Source organism: Monodon monoceros, unplaced genomic scaffold (genome assembly GCF_005190385.1).
Source record: "Monodon monoceros isolate NGI ecotype Baffin Bay Population unplaced genomic scaffold, NGI_Narwhal_1 Super_Scaffold_8, whole genome shotgun sequence".
NCBI classification, from domain to species: Eukaryota; Metazoa; Chordata; class Mammalia; order Artiodactyla; family Monodontidae; genus Monodon; species Monodon monoceros.
The window spans coordinates 56,419,237-56,441,367 of record NW_021703785.1 but is presented as its reverse complement, the minus strand read 5'-3'; the positions used below and the strand labels follow the sequence as shown (position 1 = coordinate 56,441,367).

The 22,131-nt window shown below is 39.4% G+C and overlaps 1 protein-coding gene across 3 annotated transcripts in view; it reads right to left on the bottom strand.

Annotated features, from left to right (window-relative positions):
- RB1 (RB transcriptional corepressor 1) overlaps positions 1–21,465 on the bottom strand; it is a 135,901-nt gene extending 114,436 nt beyond the window's left edge. For 2 of the 3 annotated variants that reach the window (XM_029210036.1, XM_029210035.1), the window contains exons 1-2: positions 21,204–21,334; positions 18,303–18,429 (exon numbers count right to left, since the gene is read on the bottom strand). In XM_029210036.1, the coding sequence (XP_029065869.1) occupies positions 18,303–18,429; positions 21,204–21,334 (258 nt within the window). Of the gene's footprint in view, positions 1–18,302; positions 18,430–21,203 lie in introns of all 3 variants that reach the window. The other variant, XM_029210037.1, reaches the window with a different exon arrangement.
- Between the last annotated feature and the right edge of the window lie 666 nt (positions 21,466–22,131).

Below are 22,131 nucleotides of genomic sequence, written 5' to 3'. Positions count from 1 at the left end.
TAAAATGAAAGAATCTCAATTGGAAGGGAAATGAAAGGGATCATTGATCATCAAGTCCTGTGGTCTGGGAGTTTCTAGGGTTCCAAATCATAAAATGATCATCTTTGGCAAATGTGCTGAAATTTTTAAAAAGTTAAGAGAACCCATATGTTTACTTTCAATAATGCCTCGGTAACTAAAGTAGCAAATACTTCACTTTTGCTAGAATTCAATGCAGCAAGGTAACACAATTTACCTTTACACTGATAAAAAAAGCACTGGCTGGCAGCTTTGTATGTCTTGAATAAAACTAGGAAAAATTATTATTTAATAAACTAAGTTTGGTAAACTTCTTAAAACAGATCCAAGGTGGGGAAAGTTTGGTGGTTTCTGACTGCAATATATTGATAATTCTGATTCAACTTACCTTAAAAAAAAGTTTGTAGAATGAGAAAATCAGAGCACATATTGAAAAGAGGTAAATTAAAACAGGAAAAGGAATAGGAAATTTTGATAAAATAATTCACTTCAAAGCTCTCCTAAATATCTAGGTCTCATATAAACTTGACTATCTGTTTATAGCTGAACATGTTACAGGCAGAAATAACTACCAATCTGAACATCAATAATTATGAATATCAGACCTCTAAAACTATAATGCACATAATAAGGAAAACATTAATTAATTCACTGACAGATCATTTACAATCATTTATTTCAAAACAACATCTGTTTTATCTAAATTATATTTATATAGGGCATAAAGATGTTTAAAGTACAGAAAAACAAATAGTCCTATTAAATTGAGATTGAAGATATCCTAGCAAACCTGGAAGCCTATAACAATCTCCACAGTCATTCCAATCCTTTGGAAAAGAAGATGCTATATAGTATGTGATGTATCCTTCTGGTATCTACTTCTAATATGGAGAATAAAACTTAGAGTTCATCCCTATGTTTGTGGGGAATTGAGGGAGGGGTAGTTTTTTAAAAGAAATACATTATAGCTGTTTTCAGTCATTTATATCCTAATATGTACTAAAAAGAATTTTTTTTTAATCTTAGAAAACTATATAAAATAAGACTCCAAAATCCAAAATATGTGGGTAAAGAAATTGGGCTTTTTAGGAAGGATAATTTTGTACCTTATTCTCTAATTCATTTAATTTATTCAGCAAATATTTACTAAATGCCTACCAAGCAGTAAGCACTATTATAACTGCTAGGAATACATCAGTAAACAAAATAAACATTCCTGTTTCCTGGAGCTGACATTTTAGGGGGAAGAGAACGATAATAAACAAAAATCAGTATCTATAAGTAAACTATATACTATGTTTGAAAAAGAGGCCTTCTCTGGTGGCGCAGTGGTTAAGAATCCACCTGCCAATGCAGGAGATACGGGTTCAAGCCCTGGTCCAGGAAGATCCCACATGCTGCGCAGCAACTAAGCCTGTGCGTCACAACTACTGAGCCTGCACTCTAGAGCCCGTGCTCTGCAACAAGAGAAGCCACTGCAATGAGAAGCCCGCACACCGCAACGAAGAGTAGCCCCCACTCGCTGCAACTAGAGAAAGCCCACACACAGCAACAAAGACCCAGTGCAGCCAAAAATAAATAAAATTAATAAAATTTAAAAAAAGAAAGAGAGAAAAAAGAGCAGGGTATTGTACACTGTTGGTGGGAATGTAAATTGGTGCAGACACTATGGAGAACAGTATGGAGGTTCCTTAAAAAACTAAAAATAGAGCTACCATATGATCCTGCAATTCCACTCCTGGGCGTAAATCTGGATAAAACTCTAATTTGAAAAGATACATGCACCCCAATGTTCATAGCAGCACTATTTATAATAGCCAACACATGGAAGCAGCCAAGTGTCCATCGACAGATGAATGGATAAAGAAGATGTGGTATGTATACACAACTGAATATTACTTAGCCATCAAAAAGAACGAAATAATCCCATCTGCAGCAACATGGATGGACCCAGAGACTATCATACTAAGTGAAGTAAGTCAGACAGACAAAGGCAAGTATCATATGATATCACTTACATATGGAATCTAAAAAATGATACAAATGATCTTATGGACAAAACAGAAACAGACTCACAGACACAGAAAACAAACTTATGGTTACCAAAGGGGAAAGAGCTTGGGATTAACAGATACACACTACTATATATAAATTATAAAATAGGTGGACTTCCCTGGTGGCACAGTGGTTATGAATCCACCTGCCAATGCAGGGGACACAGGTTTGATCCCTAGTCTGGGAAGATCCCACATGCCACGGAGCAACTAAGCCCATGCACCACAACTACTGAGCCTGTGCTCTAGAACTCGCGAGCCACAATTACTGAGCCCACGGGCCACAACTACAGAAGCCCACGCACCTACAGGCCGTGCTCTGCAACAAGAGAAGCCACCTCAATGAGAAGCACCGCAACGAAGAGTAGCCTGCGCTGGCCACAGCTAGAGAAAGCCCACACGCAGCAACAAAGACCCAATGCAGCCAAAAAAAAAAAAAATTATAAAATAGGTAAACAACAATGTCCTACTGTACAGCACAGGGAACTATATTCAGTATCTTGTAACAGTACACACACGCACACACACGTGCGTAACTGTATCACTTTGCTGTACACTAGAAACCAACACAACATTGTAAACAACTATACTTCAATTTAAAAAAAAGCAGGGTAAAGTGAATAGAGAATTTGAGGGAGAAGTAGGGGCAGATTACAGTATTAAACAGTCTTAGGCCTCACTGGAAAAGTGAGATATCAGCAAAGATTCTATTCTATGAGCAAAGACATAATCTATCAGATTTTTAAAATGTGAATGTTTTCTGACCCAGTGGTTTCACTTCTAGGAATCTACACTACAGCAGTACTCTCATTTGTGCATTAAATGTATATAAAAAGCTATTCACTGCAGCAGTTTGTACTATCAAATGTTCAAAAAGAAACTAAATGTTTGTTAACAGGGGAATATATAAATAAATTACACATTCATACAATGGGAAATACATCCACTAAAAAGATTAAGCTAAACACAGAGGGAGAGGTGCTCTTCAAGATACATCACTACATGAAAAAAGCAAGGTGCAGAAAAATGCAAAAACTAGAAACTTTTATTAGCTGCCTACAGAGGAAAAGCAGGCAGCTTAGGGGAAAGAATGAGAGAGACTTCTCACTGTTTACATTTTTATTTCTTTTGAATCTTGAACCATCTGAATCTACTGCCTATTTCAAACACACTGATAATAAATTGGCTAAAAAGTGTAAGTAAATAATAAGACCTCAGTGAGGTAAAATAAAAATCCTTTGTGTGTGTGTGTGTGTGTGTGTGAAAGGGGAAGTGAGGAAGGGTTGAAGGGATAGAATGAGCAAAAAATTTATCAGTGGTTATTTCTACAGAAGTGGGAATACAAAGAGAGCAATGGATAGTCACTTTTCACTCTAATACTATAAAATTTTTTAAAACAAGTATATTTGAGTTTTGAATATATATGGGTGTGTGTTTATATATGAATATATATATTTTTGAAATGCTGAAAGGGAAATATAGAAATGGTGGGAGAAAATGACAAGATGTTAGTATCTGAAAAACTACATACTACGCCTTGAAAGGTGGAATTCAAAACAGTAGACAATAAGTTATAAGATTCATAATGACCACAAAATAAAATAAAATAAAATAAAATAGCTTCTCAGAAGAAGCCTAGCTAGTCTTCATTCAGAGATGAGAGTAAAATTCCTTCCATGGATCCTCAGAAAGAAGAAAATATACTGCAGTAAACAATACTGGCCAACAGTAAAAACTTTCATGAAGAAAAAGCAATTTTAAAAGTAGGAAGTCAAATTATATATTATTATAACAATTATATATAATTATATGTTAGATATATCTGAGTAGTTCATGATGAACTTTAATAATGTTATCCAACATTTATATTACGTTTAAAACATTAAATGGTAAAAAGGATAGGAAGGAAACGGTTTGATTAAATTTTTTAGAGAATAGAAGAGAAAAAACAATAAAACCAAAGACTGGTTTTTTGAAAAAACCAACAAAATAGAGAAGCTTTTAGTTAGATTGATCAAGAAAAAAGACTCAAATTAGCTAAAATTAGGAATGAAATAAGGACATTAAGACCAACATTACAGAAATAAAAAAAGAATTATAACAGGAATGCTATGAACAACTGCATGCTGACAAATTAGATAACACAGATGAAATGGACAAATTTCTAAAAAGATCCAACTCCAAGAGCTGGACCGAAACCAACTCAAAAAGAAACTGACATCTGAAAAGACCTCTAACAAGGTAAGAGGTTGGATTAGTAATTTTAAAACTTCTACACAGAGAAAAGTCCAGGCTCAGATGGTTTCACTGGTGAATTCTACCAAATATTTAAAGTAGAATTAATATCAAGTCACCAAATTGCTCCATAAAAACTGAAGAGGAGGAAACATTTCCCAACTCCTTCTGTGAGAGGTCAGTACTACCCTGACACTAAAATCATACAAAGACATTACAAGGAAAGAAAATAGAGACCAAAATCTCTTATGAACATATGCATAAAAATTGTCAACAAAGGGCTTTCCTGGTGGCACAGTGATTAAGAATCTGCCTGCCAATTCCAGAGACACAGGTTCATGCCCTGGCCCGGGAAGATCCCACATGCCGTGGAGTAACTAAGCCCGTGCACGACAACTACTGAGCCTGAGCTCTAGAACTCGCAAGCCACAACTACTGAGCCCACGTGCCACAACTACTGAAGCCTGTGCACCTAGAGCATGTGCTCCGCAACAAGAGAAGCCACGAGAAGCCCGCATACTGCAATGAAGAGTAGTCCCCACTCACCACAACTAGAGAAAGCCCACGCATGGCAACAAAGACCCAACACAGCCAAAAAAAAAAAAAATCAACAAAATATGAGGAAACCAAATTTACAAATATATAAAAAGAATTACAGACTATGACCAAGTGGGATTTTTAGGATAAGTCCCACTTTATCCTAAAAATGCAATGTTGTTTAAAATCTTAAAATAATATAATACATTATATCAATAAGGAGAAAAAAAATATGATTATCTCAATAGATGCAGAAAAATCATTTGACAAAATCCAAAATCATTTGACAAAACACTCAATACAACAGGAATAAAAGGGAACGTCCTCAACCTGACAAAGGCATTGACAAAAAGCCCACATCATAAGTAATGGTAAAAGACTGAATGTTCTTCCCCCTAAGATAAGGAAAAAGACAACAATGTATTGAAGGTTCTAGCCAGGGCAATTAGGGAAGAAAAAGAAATAAAAGGCATCCAGATTATAAAGGAAGAAGTAAAACTATCTCTATTTGCAGACAATATGATCTTGTATTCAGAAAATCCTAAGGAATACACTAAAAAACTATTTGAATTAAAATATGAATTCAGCAAGTTTGCAGCATACAAAATCAACATGCAAAAGTCAACTGTATTTCTATACACCAGCAATGAATAAACCAAAAACCAAAAACAAATTCCATTTATAACAGAATCAGTAAGAATAAAATACTTAGGAATAATATTTTAACTGCAAGACTTGTACTCTAAAAACTAAAAATACTGTTGAAAAATTAAAGAATATCTCAATAAATGGAAAGACATTTCACACTCATGCATCTGAAGATAATATTGTTAAGATGGCAATACTCCCCAAATTAATCTAGAGATTCAGTATAACCTCTACTGAAATTTCAACTGTCTTTCTGAAAGAAACTGACAAATTGATCCTAAAACTCATATGAAGAGAGAATTCTGGGAAGACGGCAGAGTAGGAAGCACTAGAAATCTGTCTCCCCACCCAGACAACAGTTGCACTGGCAGAATCTGTCGGATGTAACTATTCTGGAACTCTGGAGTCTATTAAAGGCTTACAACTTCCAGGGGAAGGCAAAGAAGGTAAATGATAGTTAATTTCTGTCAATTTCAGCTCTGAACACAGTAACAGGTACCCATAGCCAACTGTCACCCACATGGCAGGCAACTATGCACATGTTCCTGGAACAGCCTGCACAGAATCTGCAGGAGCCAGGGTGGGCAGAAAGGACCCAGTCCTCAAAATTTCACAGATCTGTGCTCTGATCACTCACTTATCGCTGCTCATCACGGAGGAGCAGGCAAAGAGGTGGGGGCTACTGTTGTTGCACCTCCTCCATTGTTGCAAGCACCTCTCCCTCTAGTGGAAGTGACTGCCAGGAGATTTAAAAAGTTGGCACCTTCCCCCTACTCTTCATTTTTTTCTCTTTTTCCTCTTTTGGGAGTCAGACATTGGACTAAGACATTCAAAAGTAACCAAATAAATGGAGGAAATTAGAAAGTCACACTGCACACCCAAGAAAGGCACAGAATCAGAAAAGGCCTGAGAAGACCTTAAGTTTATACTTCAGGCTGATCCCTGGCACAGACATAGCCTACAACAATCAAAACCAAACCAAACAAAAATGAAAACAAACAAACAAACAGCAAACTCTAGGGAAGTGGGGAGAATGTGATATCAGACTTACCAAATTATTAGATTCAAATGTCCAGTTTTCAACAAAAAAATGACAATGCATACAAAGAACAAGAAAGTATGGCTCATTTAAAGGAAAAAAAAGTTGGCCAAAAGAAAGTATCCTTGAAAAAGATTTGATGGCAGATTTACTAGATGAAAATTTTAAAACAAGTGTCTTAAAGATGCTCAAAGAACTAAAGGAAGATATGTCAAGAAAATGATGTACAAACAAAATGGAAATATCAATAGATAGAACCTAAAAAAGAAGTCTCTAGAAATTCTGGAGCTGAAAAGTATAATAACCAAAATGAAAAATTCACTACAGAGGTTCAGAGATAGATTTGAGAAAGCAGAAGCAAGAAACAACAAACTTGAAGACAGGACAATGTACAGAAAGAAAAAATCTGAAGAAAAGCAAACAGAGACTAAGGGACCTGTGAGATACCATTAAGTGGAACAACATATGCATTATGGGAGTTCCAGAAGAAGAGAGAGAAAAAAGAAACGGAAAATATTTTTTAAAATAATGGCCAAAATTTCCAAAATGTGATGAAAGACATGAATATAAGCATCCAAGAAGTTTAAACTCCAAGTAGGATGAACTCAAAGGGACCCATTCCAAGACATATTATAAGTAAGCTGTCAGTCCCAAGGACAAAGGGAGAATTTTTTTTTTTTTTTTTGGTATGCGGGCCTCTCACTGTTGTGGCCTCTCCCATTGCAGAGCACAGGCTCCAGACGTGCAGGCTCAGTGGCCATGGCTCATAGGCCCAGCCACTCCGCGGCATGTGGGATCTTCCCGGACCAGGGCACGAACCCGTGTCCCCTGCATCAGCAGGCGGACTGTCAACCACTGCGCCACTAGGGAAGCCCACAAAGGGAGAATTTTTAAAGCAGCAAGAAAGAAGAAAGCCATCATGTATAAAGGATCTTCAATAAGATTATCTGCAGATTTCTCATCAGAAACTCTGAAGGCCAGAAGGCAGTATTCAGAAGGAGCTGATGTATTCAATGTGCTAAAAGAAAAAAACTGTCAGCCAGGATTGCTAGAGGCAGCAAAACTGTCCTTCAAAAGTGAGGAAAAAATTAAGACATTCTTAGATAAACAAAAGTTGAGGAAGATAATTATCATTACCACTACACATATCCTATGAGCAATGCTAAAAGGAGTCCTGCAGGTTGAAATTAAAGGACTAAAGTCAGTAACTCAAAGCCATATGAAGAAATAAAAATCTCAGTAAAAGTATATACATGGGCAGGACTTCCCGGGTGGTGCAGTGGTTAAGAATCTGCTTGCCAATGCAGGGGACACAGGTTCAATCCCTGGTCCGGAAAGATCCCACATGCCTCAGAGCAACTATGCCCGTGAGCCACAACTACTGAGCCTGCGCTCTAGAGCCCGCAAGCCACAACTACTAAAGCGTCAGTGCCTAGAGCCCATGCTCAGCAACAAGAGAAGCCACCGCAATGAGAAGCCTGCGCACCGCAACGAAAAGTAGCCCCCGCTCGCCACAACTAGAGAAAGCCTGTGCACAGCAACAAAGACCCACCGCAGCCAAACATAAATAAAATAAATAAAATTTTTAAATAGGCAATTGCAGGGCTTCCCTGGTGGCGCAGTGGTTGAGAGTCTGCCTGCCGATGCAGGGGACACGGGTTTGTGCCCTGGTCCAGAGAAGATCCCACATGCCGCGGAGCGGCTGGGCCCGTGAGCCATGGCTGCTGAGCCTGCACGTCCGGAGCCTGTGCTCCGCAACGGGAGAGGCCACAACAGTGAGAGGCCCGCGTACCTCAAAAAAAAAAAAAAAAAAGGGCAATTGCAAAAGATATTATTATTGTAATAATAATGTGTAACTTCACTTTTTGTTTTCTACGTAATTTAAGAGACTGATGCATTAAAAATTATTAGTTTATGTTTTTGGACTCTCAACATAAAAAGACAATTTTGTGACATCAACAACTGAAAGGAGTATGGACAGGACTGTTGAAGAAGCATAATTTTCTATGTTATTGAAGTTAAGCTTGAATAAATTCAAATTAGACTGTTAAAACTTTAGGATGTTAAATGTAATCTCCATGGTAACTACAAAGAAAACAATGAAAGAATATACACAAAAGGAAATAAGAAAGGAATTTAAACATTTCAATAAAAAAGCCAGCTAAACACAAAACAATTAGTGAAAACAGAAAATCAACAGAAAAACCAAGGAAACCAAAATCTGTTACTTTGAAAAGATCAATAAAATCAATAAGCCTATAGTCAGATTAACTACAAAAAGAGAGTGAAAGAGAAGACACAAATTACTCATAACAGAAATGCATGTGACTGTTTTTCTCTAGCTGCCTTTTCTCTCTTTAACTTTTGCCATTTTAATTATGATACGTCTTGGGTTCATATTGTTTGGGACTCTGGGTGTTTCCTGCACCTGGATATCTGTTTCATTGTCTAGGTTTGGGAAGTTTTCAGCCATAATTCCAACAATTACATTTTCTACCCTTTCTCTCTCTCTTCTCCTTCTGGGACCCCTATATTGTGAATTTTAGTGCACCTGATATTGTCCCAAAGGTTCCTTATTCTTCTCATTTTTTAAAATCTGTTTTTCTATTTGCTGTTCTGACTGGGTGATTTCCGTTATTCTTTCAGATCCCTTATGCATTCTCCTTTATCACCTAACCTGCTGTTAATTCTCTCTAGTGTGTTTTTCATTTCAGTTGTTGTGTTCTTCAGCTTTTTTTTTTTTTTTGCGGTACACGGGCCTCTCACTGTTCTGGCCTCTCCCCTTGCGGAGCACAGGCTCCGGACGCGCAGGCTCAGTGGCCATGGCTCACGGGCCCAGCCGCTCCGCGGCATGTGGGATCTTCCTGGACCGGGGCATGAACCTGTGTCCCCTGCATCGGCAGGTGGACTCTCAACCACTGTGCCACCAGGAAAGCCCCCTGACTGGTTTTTTTGTGTGTGTAGTTCCTTGTTAAAATTCTCACTGTGTTCATCTATTCTTTTCCCCAGTTCTGTTAGCATACTTATTACTATCACTTTGAATTCTTTATCAGGTATTTACCTCTGTTTCATTAGAGTCTGTTTTTTCCCCCCAGGGTTTTTTTCTTGCTCTTTCATTTGAAACATACTCCTCTGTCTTCTCATTTTGTTTAACTTTCTCTGTCGCCATGAAATTAGGTGAAGCAGTTACCTCTCCCAGTCTTGAAGGCATGTCCTCATGTGGGAATGTCTCTATGCAGTCTGCATGTGTCCAGTTGCTTTGGTAGGAGTGCTGCTGGATCTGAAGTGAGCACAGTCTGGATCTTCCCTCAGGGTGTGCTGGCAGCCAACACTTTGGTAGGAGGTAGGGCTGAAGTTGGAGTGGCTAGTCAGAGCTGGGGCTTCTCTGCTCAATGGCTGTCACCGCCCTGTGAGAGGTGGGGTGGGGCTCAAGGGGCTGGAACAGGAGTCCTGAGGGAACTGGGTTTCAGCTAGGTGGGTGGCAGTCCCTGTCTTGGTTTGGGGCTCATCCAGGGCTCGAGGGCATGGGGCTGTACTTCTGTGCTGATTTCACTCTCCCCACCCTCTGGTGCACATGCCTTGGTTAGAGGCTGGGTCAGGGCTTGAGGGGCTGGTGCCATGCCACTGACCTGGTTTTGCTCCCTTCTAGGTGTGAGCAGGGGCACACAATCCTGCGATGGCAGTCTCCACCCTAGAGCTAGTTTCGCTCCCTCTCGAGTGTGTACAAGGAAGCCTCACTTGAGTGGCAACATTCTCCGCCCGGGATCTGGTTTCACTCCCCGCCGAGTGTACACACTGACACACATGCTGGCAATGGCTGCCTCCACACTCAGAGACAGGGGCTGGGTCCAAGCAGGCTTGGATCCCTCCGCGTGTGCGCACTCTCATCAACAGCCTGCGCCTTAGTCGGGCGCAGCACCAGAGCAAGAGGCGCTGGAGCAGGAGCCCTGTGCAGGCTGTGGGGAGTACACTGGGGCGGTCCTGAGAAGCCGGCCAGAGCCCCAGGAAGTTTTCAATCTGCTGCCTCTGTGCTGTGACTGGGAGGAAGCAAGTCTGTGCATGCTCTTCAAAAGCGGTGTCTTGGTTTCTTATATCTCTCCAGTAAGCCCCACTGATTTTCAAACCAGTTAAGGGGGTCATCTTCCCAGCGTTGGACCCTTGGGCTAGGGTGCCTAATATGTGGCGCAAATCCCTCATTCCCCCAGGGATAATTCCCAAGCCTGTGACATCCCCTTCCTCTTGTGTCCCCCACAGCGGGTACAGGTCCTGACCAGATTGCTTCTCCTCCCTTCCTACCAGCCTTCGTGTGGTTCTTCCTTTACAGCCTTGGTTGTAGAAGAGTCATCTTGCTAGTCCCCGGGTCGATTTCACCAAACATCGCTCTATATGTAGTTCTGGTTTTGATGTGTTCAAGTGAGTGAAGGTGAGCCCGTGTCCTTTAACTCCATCTTGATCTCTCTCTCCTCTCTCCGTACAGTTTTTCACAGCGGCTGCACCAATATACATTCTTACCAACAGTGTACTAGGGTTCCCTTTTCTCTACATTCTCACCAACACTTGTTATTTCTTGCCTTTTTGATAACAGCCATTCTAACCGATGTGAGTGATATTTTATTATGGCTTGATTTGCATTTTCCCAATGATTAGAGATGTTAAGCACCTTTTCATGTACCTGTAAGCCATCCATATGTCTTCTATGGAAATATGTCTATTCTGTTCCTCTGCCCAGTTTTTAACTGGACTGTTTGTTCTTTATGTATTTTGGATATTAACCCCTTATCAGATATATGATTTGCAAATATTTTCTCCCAATTGGTAGGTTGCCTTTTCATTTTGTTGATGCTTTCCTTTCCTGTACAGAAGCTTTTTATTTTGACGTAGTCCTACTTGTTTACTTTTGCTTTTGTTGCCTTTGCTTTTGGTGTCAAATTCAAAAAATCATCGCCAAGACTGATGTCAAGGAGCTTACCACCTGTTTTCTTCTAGGAGTTTACGGTTTCTTATGTTCAAGTCTTTAATCCACTTCAAGCTCGTTTTTGTCTATGGTGTGAGACAGTGAGTTTCATTTTGTGCATGTGGCTGTCCAGTTTTCCCGGCACCCTTTATTGAAAACACTGTCTTACCCCTGTTGTATATTCTTGGCTCCTTTTGTCACAAATTAATTGACCACATATGTGTGTGGGTTTATTTCTGGGCTCTCTACTCTTTTCCATTGATCTGTGTGTCTGTTTGAATGCTAATCCCATTCCATTCTGATTAATGTAGCTTTGTAATATAGTTTGAAGTCAGGAAGTATGATAGCAATGATACTTAGATACAATACCAACCAAAGGCATGATTCAGAAAAGAATTTATAAACCAGACTTTATTAAAATTAAATATTTCTGCTCTGTGAAAGACACTGTCAAGAGAATGAGAAGTCAAGCCACAGAATGGGAGAAAATATTGGCAAAAGATATATCTGAAAAGGACTGTTACCCAAAATACATAAACTCCTCCTAAAACTCCTCCTAAAACTATAAGAAAATAAACAGCAGATTTAAAAATTGGCACAAGGTGTAGTCACCGCTCCAAAGAAGATGTACAGATGGCAAGTAAGCATATGAAAAGATGCTCAGCATCACATATCATTAGAGAATTGCAAAGTAAAAAAATGAGAGAGCACACCTATTAGAATGGCCAAAATTCAAAACACTGACAACACCAAATGCTGGGAAGAATGTGAAACAATAAGAATTTTCATTAATGATACAGCCACTCTGGATATAATCTGGACGTTTCTTACAAAAATAAACATACTCTTACCATAGGATCTTACCACAGGATCCAGCAATCACACTCCTTGGTGTTTACTTAAAGAGTGGAAAACTGATGTCCACACAAAAACCTATACACGAATGTTCACAGCAGCTTTATTCATAATAGCTAAAACCTATGAACAGCACATCCATCTTTCAGTAAATGAATGATTAAACAAACTGTGGTCCAGCCATACCATGGAATACTACCAAAAAAGTAAAAAACAACGAACAAACTATTTGCAATGGGCTGAATTGTGCTCCCCCCACAAAATTCCTATGTTGCAGCCCTAACCCCAAGTACCTGAGAATGTAACTGTATTTGGAGACAGGGTCTCAAAGAGGTACAGTAAGTTAAAATGAGGACAGAAGTGTGGGCCTTACTGAATCTGACTAGCATCCTTACATGAACAGGAAATCTGACACACAAAAAGGCGCCAGGGATATGCGCACAGGAAAACCATTCCAGAACATAAGGAGAAGGCAGCCATCTGCAAGCCAAGGAGGGAGGCCTCAGAAGAAACCAAAGCTGCCCAGCTGTTATCTTGGATTTCCAGCCTCCAAAACTGTGAGAAAATACATTTCTGCTGTCTAAGCCACCCAGTCTGTAGTATTTTGTTACAGCAGCCTTAGCAAACTAATATATTGACATATAACATCACTGTATCTCCAGGGAATTAAGCTGAATGAAAAAAGACAATCCCAAAGGTTAAATACTATATGACCTCACATCCATTTCATTCTTGATGTTACAAAATACAGTTAACCCTTGAAGAACATGGCTATGAACTCTGTGCAACCACTTACAGGCAGACTTTTTTTCAGTAGTAAATACTATACTACTACGTGACCTAAGGTTGGCTGAACCTTCAGATGTGAAACTGCGGAAACAGAGGAACCTTGTATAGGAAGGAACTGCATATGCAGATTGTTGACTGTGTGGAGGGTTGGCGCCCCTAACCCGCACACTGTTCAAGGGTCAACAGTATGTCATAATATCATTAAGTAAAGATCTTATTAAATGTCTATGTACAGTCAAACTGGGCTATTGGTACTGTCAAGATAATACTTGAAAAGATGATTATAATCATTGGTCACCTTTACAGAATGTTACAAAACAAACTCATCAGCTTGAAAACTAGTCAATAAAAGCAAAGAATAAAGCATTTATCCTACCTTTCCTGAATAATCTGTACTTCAGAATAATTGATGGAGGAAAGTTTCCATTTACAGAAGAATTACAGCTAATAGTTGAAAACGGAATGATAAAGTTATCAGTTCACCATTTAGCAACCCCTGATGGATCTAGTCAATGGTCATCAATAATAGCTTACATCAAAAAAAGAAAAAAAAAGAGAGAGAGATAGCAAGACATTATGTGTCTACTAACAGTCATACACAACAACATCTCTGAAGTATTTCTTCTGGAAAATATCAAACCAGGATCTGATCAGGCCTCTAGATCCATTTCTAGGAAACACAGAGAATTAGCAAATATGTTAAACAATGAAGGAGGTACAATCTGTAAAATACACACAGTAAGAAATTCCACAGGATAAACAATCCAGTTTCTTCAACAAATAAATTGAAAAAAAAAAAAAAAGAAAAGAAAAGAAAGGAAAAGGGGGAGGGAAGGGAGACGTGAAACCAACAGATTAAAAGATTTAAGACACAAGTCAACCAATCATACTGTATGGACCTTATGTAAATCGTCATTAGAACATACTGAAAAAAAAAAGAACTTATGAAACAATCAAGAAAATTTGAACGCTGGATACTTGATATTAAGGAATTTTCATTAATTTTGTCAGGTGTGATGAACAGTGGTCACTTTTTTAAGAGTTCTTATTTTTTTCCCCATACATACTGAAATATGTACAGACGAAACATCATATCTGGGATACTTTAAAATAATATGGGGTCAGGGAGAAATAGAGTTCGGCTATGACTGATAACTGCTGAAGCTGGCTAAGAGGCATATGAGAAGTCATACTATTTTCTCTACCTACTTTTATAAATATCTGCAATTCTCCGTAACAAAATGTTTTAAAAAATTAATCTGAGGACTGGAAACAGAAATAAAAGAAGCTGCAAATATCCTACAACTGTAATACAAATATAACGTTCACGTACATGTTCTGAAGTGCATTTGGCTCAGCAACATCCACATACAATCAGGATACCAGCACCATCGCCAAACAGAAAGGGTACATATATTACTAAGGGCTAGAAAACTACAGGTAAAGGGACCTTTCACTACACATAATTTTAAAATAGATATTCTGCTTTCTAAGGTTAGTAAGAAACCCCTTCATATTTCTGCAGTATAGCTTAAATGGAATGCCTAGTATTACTCCAATTCCAAACTATTTTTTTCAATTATCTTTCTAAATATAATGACCTATAAAAATGCCTCTATCAAGGGCAATATATTTCAAAGCCCTTGAATATATACACACAAAAAACATATACAAACACACATACACACACACACACACACATGCAAAGCCCTAAGAAACTGACATTCAGACATCATTTCTGCTTTGCAGATGAGCAAACAGAGACGGGAGAATTAACCAATTTGCCTAAAATCATATAGCTACATTACAACTACAAAGTTTTTTGCTCTGAGGTCCAAGGTCTTTTCTATTCTACCACACTGTCATTCAAGACACAGAAAGAAAACCAAAATTCCAACAACTGATTCACCATAAGTCACAGTATGAAAAGCATTCCTGGCCAATTTCTTGATGGAAAGTTCCTTATTTTATTCATATGCTATAAGCAGCACGAACACAATCTAATCTTACAACAGCAATCACCTATTACATACTTACTAAACATTTATACAAGGAGAAATTTCTAGACAAAATACCACAAACCTTTCCTTTAAAAGAATTAATGTATGCTTTCATGTATGCATAAACAACTTCTTTTACTCTGAAGAACTCAAAAATGTGGATTTTAGCAAAAATACTGCATCAGAATCACTATACATCCATTTAAAACTTCAACCATTTTAACTGATTCTTAAATTCTCCTAAAAAATATTAATGTAAGATTTTCTGCAGTAATTCTTAAGTCAAATAATTCCTCTTGCATGACCTAATATAGGCACTCATTTACACTAATAAGTGCTTTACATGCATGAATTTATTTAATCCACAAAATAACTCCAAGTTCCAAAAATCATTGTTAGTTCCCTTTACAAATAAAAAAACTGAGGCTTGGAGATTTTAGGTAACTTTTCGAGATCACAGAGCCAGTAAATGGTAGATCTGAGACTTGAGTCAGTCCAGTCTGATGACAAATCCTTGCTCTTAACCCATCCTCTATTCCAATAAACATTATCTATTTTCAGTTGCCAAAAAGTGCCCTAAGTTACCACATTCCTCTTCTTGTTTCAAAGAAGACAGCCAATCTCAACTAGAATGGCTGCATAGGAAACAGGTTCATTTTGTCATTCATTCGCTTCTCAGCACACACTAGCTCATATTCTCCCTCAGAAATTACTGTATAAATGAAGGTTAAATTATCAGGTCAACCCTCAAAAACTTAACTATCACTTAAAATAAGATTTCTATGTAAAAGTCTGGTGAATTATAACAGGACAATACAACATCATCCAGTCGTACCCAACAAAAAGGTACCCCAAATCCCAAAGGCAACATGAAATTCCTTTCTTGTCTTCCTCAGCACACAACCAGGAATGACTGCACATGTCCTAGTCCCCGTCATGAGCTCCATCAGGAGATGAGTTTTAAAGTGTGCCAGTTCCCGTAGAAAGCAGGGACAAAGCCAGGAGGAGAAAAGGGTAGGATACAAAAGCAGTAACATTTATTCATATATATATATATAAATAAATGTTACTGCTTTTATATATATAAAATATATATATATAATATATATATATATATTCAAGTCTGAAGCCCAAAACTATTAACTGCTACAGTTCAGTTAAAAAAAAAAAAAAAGTTTTCTGTGAACCAGCCTGGAAATCTAACTACCATATTGTACTTGCAAAGAGATTTGGAACACAACCAGCTTAAAAGTTGGAAACCATCTATACTCACCAAACTCTCTACAATCAAATACCCCTTCTCAACTTTCTGAAAACTAAAAGCCTAGTATTTATGGAAGAGAGAGAAGTGAAGGACTCTTTAACGGCATGCACAGAAACAGCTCTGTACATGAAGTACCCAAATCAGTGGAAATATACATTAGGTCCTTTGGGATGATACCAATAATATAATTCATCCAAGATACTTCAAGTATTCCTTTTTAGTATGGAGTTCTTGAATATGTCCAGATCTTTGGAACTGTGAGATTTGTTTTCTCCTTTTTTTTATTACCAGGTGCTATGGACTGAATGCTTGTGTCCCCCCAAAATTCGTATGCTGAAAACCTAATACCCAATGTGATGTTATTAGGGGATGAGGCCTTCAGGAGTGATTAGGTCAGGAGGGCAGAGCCCTCATGAATAGAATTGGTGCCCTTATAAAAGAAGCCAGTAAAAGCTCCCACCCACTCTGCCAAGTGAGGCCAGTGACAACACACTATCTATGAAAAGTAAGTGGGCCCTCACCAGACACAGAATCTGCCAGCACCATGATCTTGGACTTCCCAGCCTCCAGAACTGTGAGAAATAAATTTCTATTGTTTATAAGCTACCCAGTTTATGGTATTTGTTATAATAGTCCAAATAGACTAAGACATCAGAGATTTTTTTAATGGTTTTAAATAGTTATTTTTATGGGATGTACATAAGCACATTTTGTTGTGTTGATCTGATCAGTAAAAAAAGACATACATGTACTCTACTACAATGCTGATGAGAAAGTAAACTCATGAAAAGTGTCTGGAGTGCAATTTAGCAATAATTACCAAGAGTTTTATACATGTTCATAGCTTTTGACTCAGTAATTCAACTTGTAAGAATGTATTCTAATAATCAGAGATTGGTTCATGAATTTATTTAACAAGTTATCACAGACTTACTTTCTGCCAGGCATCACTCTTACGAATAAGGATGTTTAATCACATTATTTTACAGCTCCAAAGTTGGAGGAAAAAATGCCATATAACAGTAAGAGTTAACAAATTAAAATACATATAATGAATAAAATATTACACTACCACTGGAAACTACATTATCAAATATCAAAAAATATTTAATAACATAAGAAAATGCTCATATGTTAAGAAAAAATTTTTTAAACAAGATACGAACCTATATGTAACTACATGTACCTACATATAACTACATGTATGGGATTATACATGTAGTTATATACAGTATGCTTTAGATCTTATTAGTCAGGGTCCTTGGTTAAGTTACTTAACCTTGCTCTACTTCAGTGTCTTCATCTATAAAATGAAGGTTTTACATTTTACATGTAAAATAAAGATTTTATATTTCACATCTTAATGGATTGTCAAATGGGTTCTCTGAAAAGTGTTTATAATATTCCCCAGCACATATAAAGCATCAATAATTATTTGCTGGTGGTATACACATACAGATGCAAAGAAAAAATGGAAGAAATATTTCAAAATATTATCAAAGATCCTGAATTCTAATATACCTAATTCTAAGGCAATCAGGAAATTTGAACACTATGTATTATGAGATATTAAAAATTATTTTATAGGATATAAAAAATTATTTTATGAGGTATAGAATCATTTTATGAGGCATTTTTTGTTTTTTAAAAAGTCTTTATAGCAGAGAGAAGTATTTATGAATAAAATATGATACCTAAAATTTGCTTTAAAATACTTTGGTGGGGGGCCTACATGGAGAGTTTTGGGTTCTTTTTAATTTTTAATATTATCAGAAGTAAATTGCCTCTGGGTAATAGAATTGTTACTAGCTTTGCTTTATATTTTCCATTTTCTAAATTTTCTACAGTGATTAAAAATTATTTTTAAAATTAGAAAAATGTTTTCAAAAAATTTAAAGACAATCCTTACCAAGACTCCATCCACAGATGAAACTTTCTCCCAAGTTAACCAAGCTCTTTCTCTGACATGATCTGGTATCCTTAATTTCTGACATAATGCAGTAAAATCAGGTTCTTCAGTTTCTTCAAACTCAAGCCTACCAAATGAAAATATACATGTAATAGGCATGTACTTACAATCAAATTAATTAAATATTTGTTTCAATGTTTTGCATACAATAGCACTATCCTGAAAGACAGCATCACTAAATACTTTAGGATCTTATTTATCTTTGAAAAAATTACACTTAGAATTTAAGCATATGTTTATCTTCTTCGGTCTTTCCAAAACAAGAATACCACACAGTGAAAAATGTCTGCTGATCTGGTGAATCACATACTTTAGAGCAGCAAAATAGCCTTGTGAAGGAAAGTAAGTACAATAGCTAAAACTGTTTGGGAAAGCTGGGATGATACTAGCCAAGAGGAAAGCCTTAGATAATATTACAAAATCAATTCAATATCAGTAACTTTGCTAAAATACAATCAATGTTTCATTTAATCTACCTACTAGTATTTCTTACATGATGATCAAATTCAGCCTTTTCTTCTTGATCTTTCTTAACCAAGACAGGCAGTCAAAAAATTCTTCTTGCCTAATTCTTTTTCATTCACTTAATGTCTATTTGACATCTAATAATAATAATAGTAGTACAAGGCATAGCTTACAGTTTTTTAGAATTTGCTATGGCCCCATACAAAGTACCCTTGATGAAGGTAGACTGAACCCCACATCAGCCCTATTAGGTAAGTATTCTTATTATCCTTGTTTTACAGATAAGTACCAAATCAGAAAAGTTAAAGTACTCACCTGAGATCACAGCCAGTAAATAGGAAACCCTGATATAAACCCAATAACCTAACTCTATAATCCATGCCCCTGACCACTATTCCAGACTGCCAACCCTACTGCAAAACATAATTACCTTTTGGTTATCTCAAGAATGAAGATGGTGTGTTGTTCCTAGTGATGGTTTCCCTTACAACTGTATCACTTAAGCCAGAGATAATACAGTAGCAGGAAGACCTCAACTCTCAAAGTAGACATGGGCTCTGTCACTGGAAATGCAGTTGGACTGGGCCCTGAATCCATCCCAAGTAAGTTTCTCGGCTTCAGATTGCCAGGCAGTGGTTCTATCCTTGTTAAGTAGTTAACCTGTAGAGTTTGATAGCCCATGCTAAGGAAACATTTTATGGGTAAGGATAATCAAGAACAGACTGCATGGTTTTGACTTACAGGAGAATTTTTGACAGTTCCATCATTTAAAGGTATATAAAATACAGTTTTGCAAAATAAAAGAAACAAAGTCTCTTTTCCCAGGTGACGGCCAGAACTTCAATATTTCTGGTTACCCTACAATAATCAAGAATGCTTCCAAGCTCTGTGGATAACATGGGGTTCTTTACAGTAGACTTCACTGCACTTTACAAAGGGTAACTGGAAAGTACTGTATATATCAGTCTAATCAGAAACGAATGTCTTCTCTCAGAACATCCCTGGGCTTTTTTTTTTTAAACTAGCGAGAATGATTTTTAATTAATATATAAGAGAGTCTAAATATATGCATTTCGAATAGCTTTTCACAAGCCATTTCCAAAGCCCATTCCAATCTTTAACAATTTGTCCCGAATTCTGTTAGTGTCTGGGGAGATAAGAGAAATAAGACTTGCTGATAGACTAGAACTGCAGGAGGGAGTACTGAGGGACAGAAAGGAGTCCCATTCCCTTGAAACTGATGTGTAGTCTCAAAGTAGGGCTAGTGCTGACAATAATAATGACAACTATATTCGTTCAATCTTAGGTTCTAACCATAAAGCATCACAATCAAGAAAAATAAGCTGCTGCAATATATATCTCCTTGTCATATTCTGCTGCATTATCATGGACTTGCTTAAATTTAGAATCCACTTAGGAGAAAAAAAATAATTCCATGTGAGCACAAAAACACTAATTTTGTACTCAAACAAACAAAACAAAAAAGGAGGACACCAGGATCCTCGCTGGCTCAAAGCCAAAACGCAAAATGGAAGAAATAATGAGGCACGCTGAAGCAGACTAACATGAAAGAAGAGTTTTATGCAACGAGAAAAAAGAAAAAGTTTAGAAACTTTCAAGCTCTTGGGCTAAATGTCTCACAATATTTTTGCCCATGCACCAGTTCCTCTAAAGAGTTATGTTCCACCAGTCACTACCGATGGCTGTGAATGCTCACGTACTGAAAGCACTCTTCTAAGGGAACGCCATAAAGCACCTCAGCCGAGTTTCCTGGGGGCAACTGACACCCAGGACCCTGCGCTTCACGTCCGATGGCATCTCTGCAGCAGCGTCCAAGGCTTTTCTGGCTGGCCTCTCCCAGGACTGGGCTTCAGATGCAGCTGCACGCCCAGAGGAAAATACTTTCCAACTGCTGCATCGCAGGAGACCAAAACAGAAAGTCAAATGACCACCGGAGGACTACAAACCTCAACAGGAGAAAAACCTCTCCAACAGGCACCAGTTTTTTGTTTTGTTTTTTTTTTCGTTTTGCATTTGATGGGGTCTCGAAATCACCCGCCGCCTGCGAGACTCCAGTCTCGCGGAGGAAAGGCGGCACCTGTCACTTCGCTCAGCGACCCGAGCCCCACCCGCCCGACACCTGTCAAGCTGGAGCCGAGACCCCTCCCGGCCGCCCTCTCCTCGCTCCCGAACCCAGACTCCTGTCAGCCTCCTCCGGGCGCTCCGCGGCGGTGGGGCACCGGGAGAGTCCCTACTCCCGCCGGGACCCGATCCCCGGCGGAGACGCGCCCCCGCCTAGACGCCGCGGCGCCCGCCGACGCACCCTCCGGGCGCCCTTCCTGCGCGCCGCCCGCGGCGGCGTCTCGGCTCGCTCACCTGGCCAGAGGCAGGTCCTCGGGGCCGCTATCCTGCTCGGGGTCCTCCTCAGGAGGGGGCGGCGGGGGAGGCGGCGGGGGCTCCGCGGCGGCGGCGGCGGCTGCTGCTCTACGGGGGGTTTTGGGCGGCATGACGCCCTCGCAGGGCAGGCGCCGGCGGACGCTGGAGGAGGGCCGGGGAGGGAGGACGCGCGCACGTCGGGCACGCCCCGTCCTCTGCCGACTCCCGTTACAAAAATAATTTGAACGTCCCCTGAGAAAAACCGGACGAGCCCTCCCCCGCCCGGCAACAGAGCGCCGCGTCCAACCGCGGGAAAACGTCACTTCCGCCAGCGGCGTCACGTCCGCGAGGCTCCCGGGCCCGCCGGCGTCGGGAGGGCACCGGGGTGCCGGGCTATGCGCAGGGCGGGGGCGCGGTCGGGAGGGGAGCCCCGGCCTGGGCCCAGGCGCCCGCCCAGAGGCAGCCGCAGCCGCCTGAACCTGTCTCTTCCCGAAACTCGCCCCTCCAGGCGTGGGTTCCGGTAACGGGACGCTACCCAGCCTGGTGGGCGAGCGCAGGCCCCATCAGTATCTGCGGGTGGATCCGGAGCTACGGCGGAGGCCCCGCCGGGAGTATCTGGCGAGCGCACCCGGGGCGGGCACGCCCCTCTGCTCCGTGGGCGGTGCCCTCCCTCTCGCCCGCAGTCCTACCGCCCAATCCGTTAAGCGAAGTCGTCCGAAACAAAAACAAAAACTTCTGGAACACCTCTCAGGAGCTGAATTTTGCCAACCCTTAGGAGAGACCAAGTATGGGACAATGACTGGCCTTTTAGAGTTCTTTTGGGGAAGGGGTTGGGCAAAGAACTAATGACAGGGTGCTAAATGATTTAACAGGGGTGTAAAATCAGGAAGCACCCTCGGAATGTATAAGGGACAGCTTCAGAGGAGCA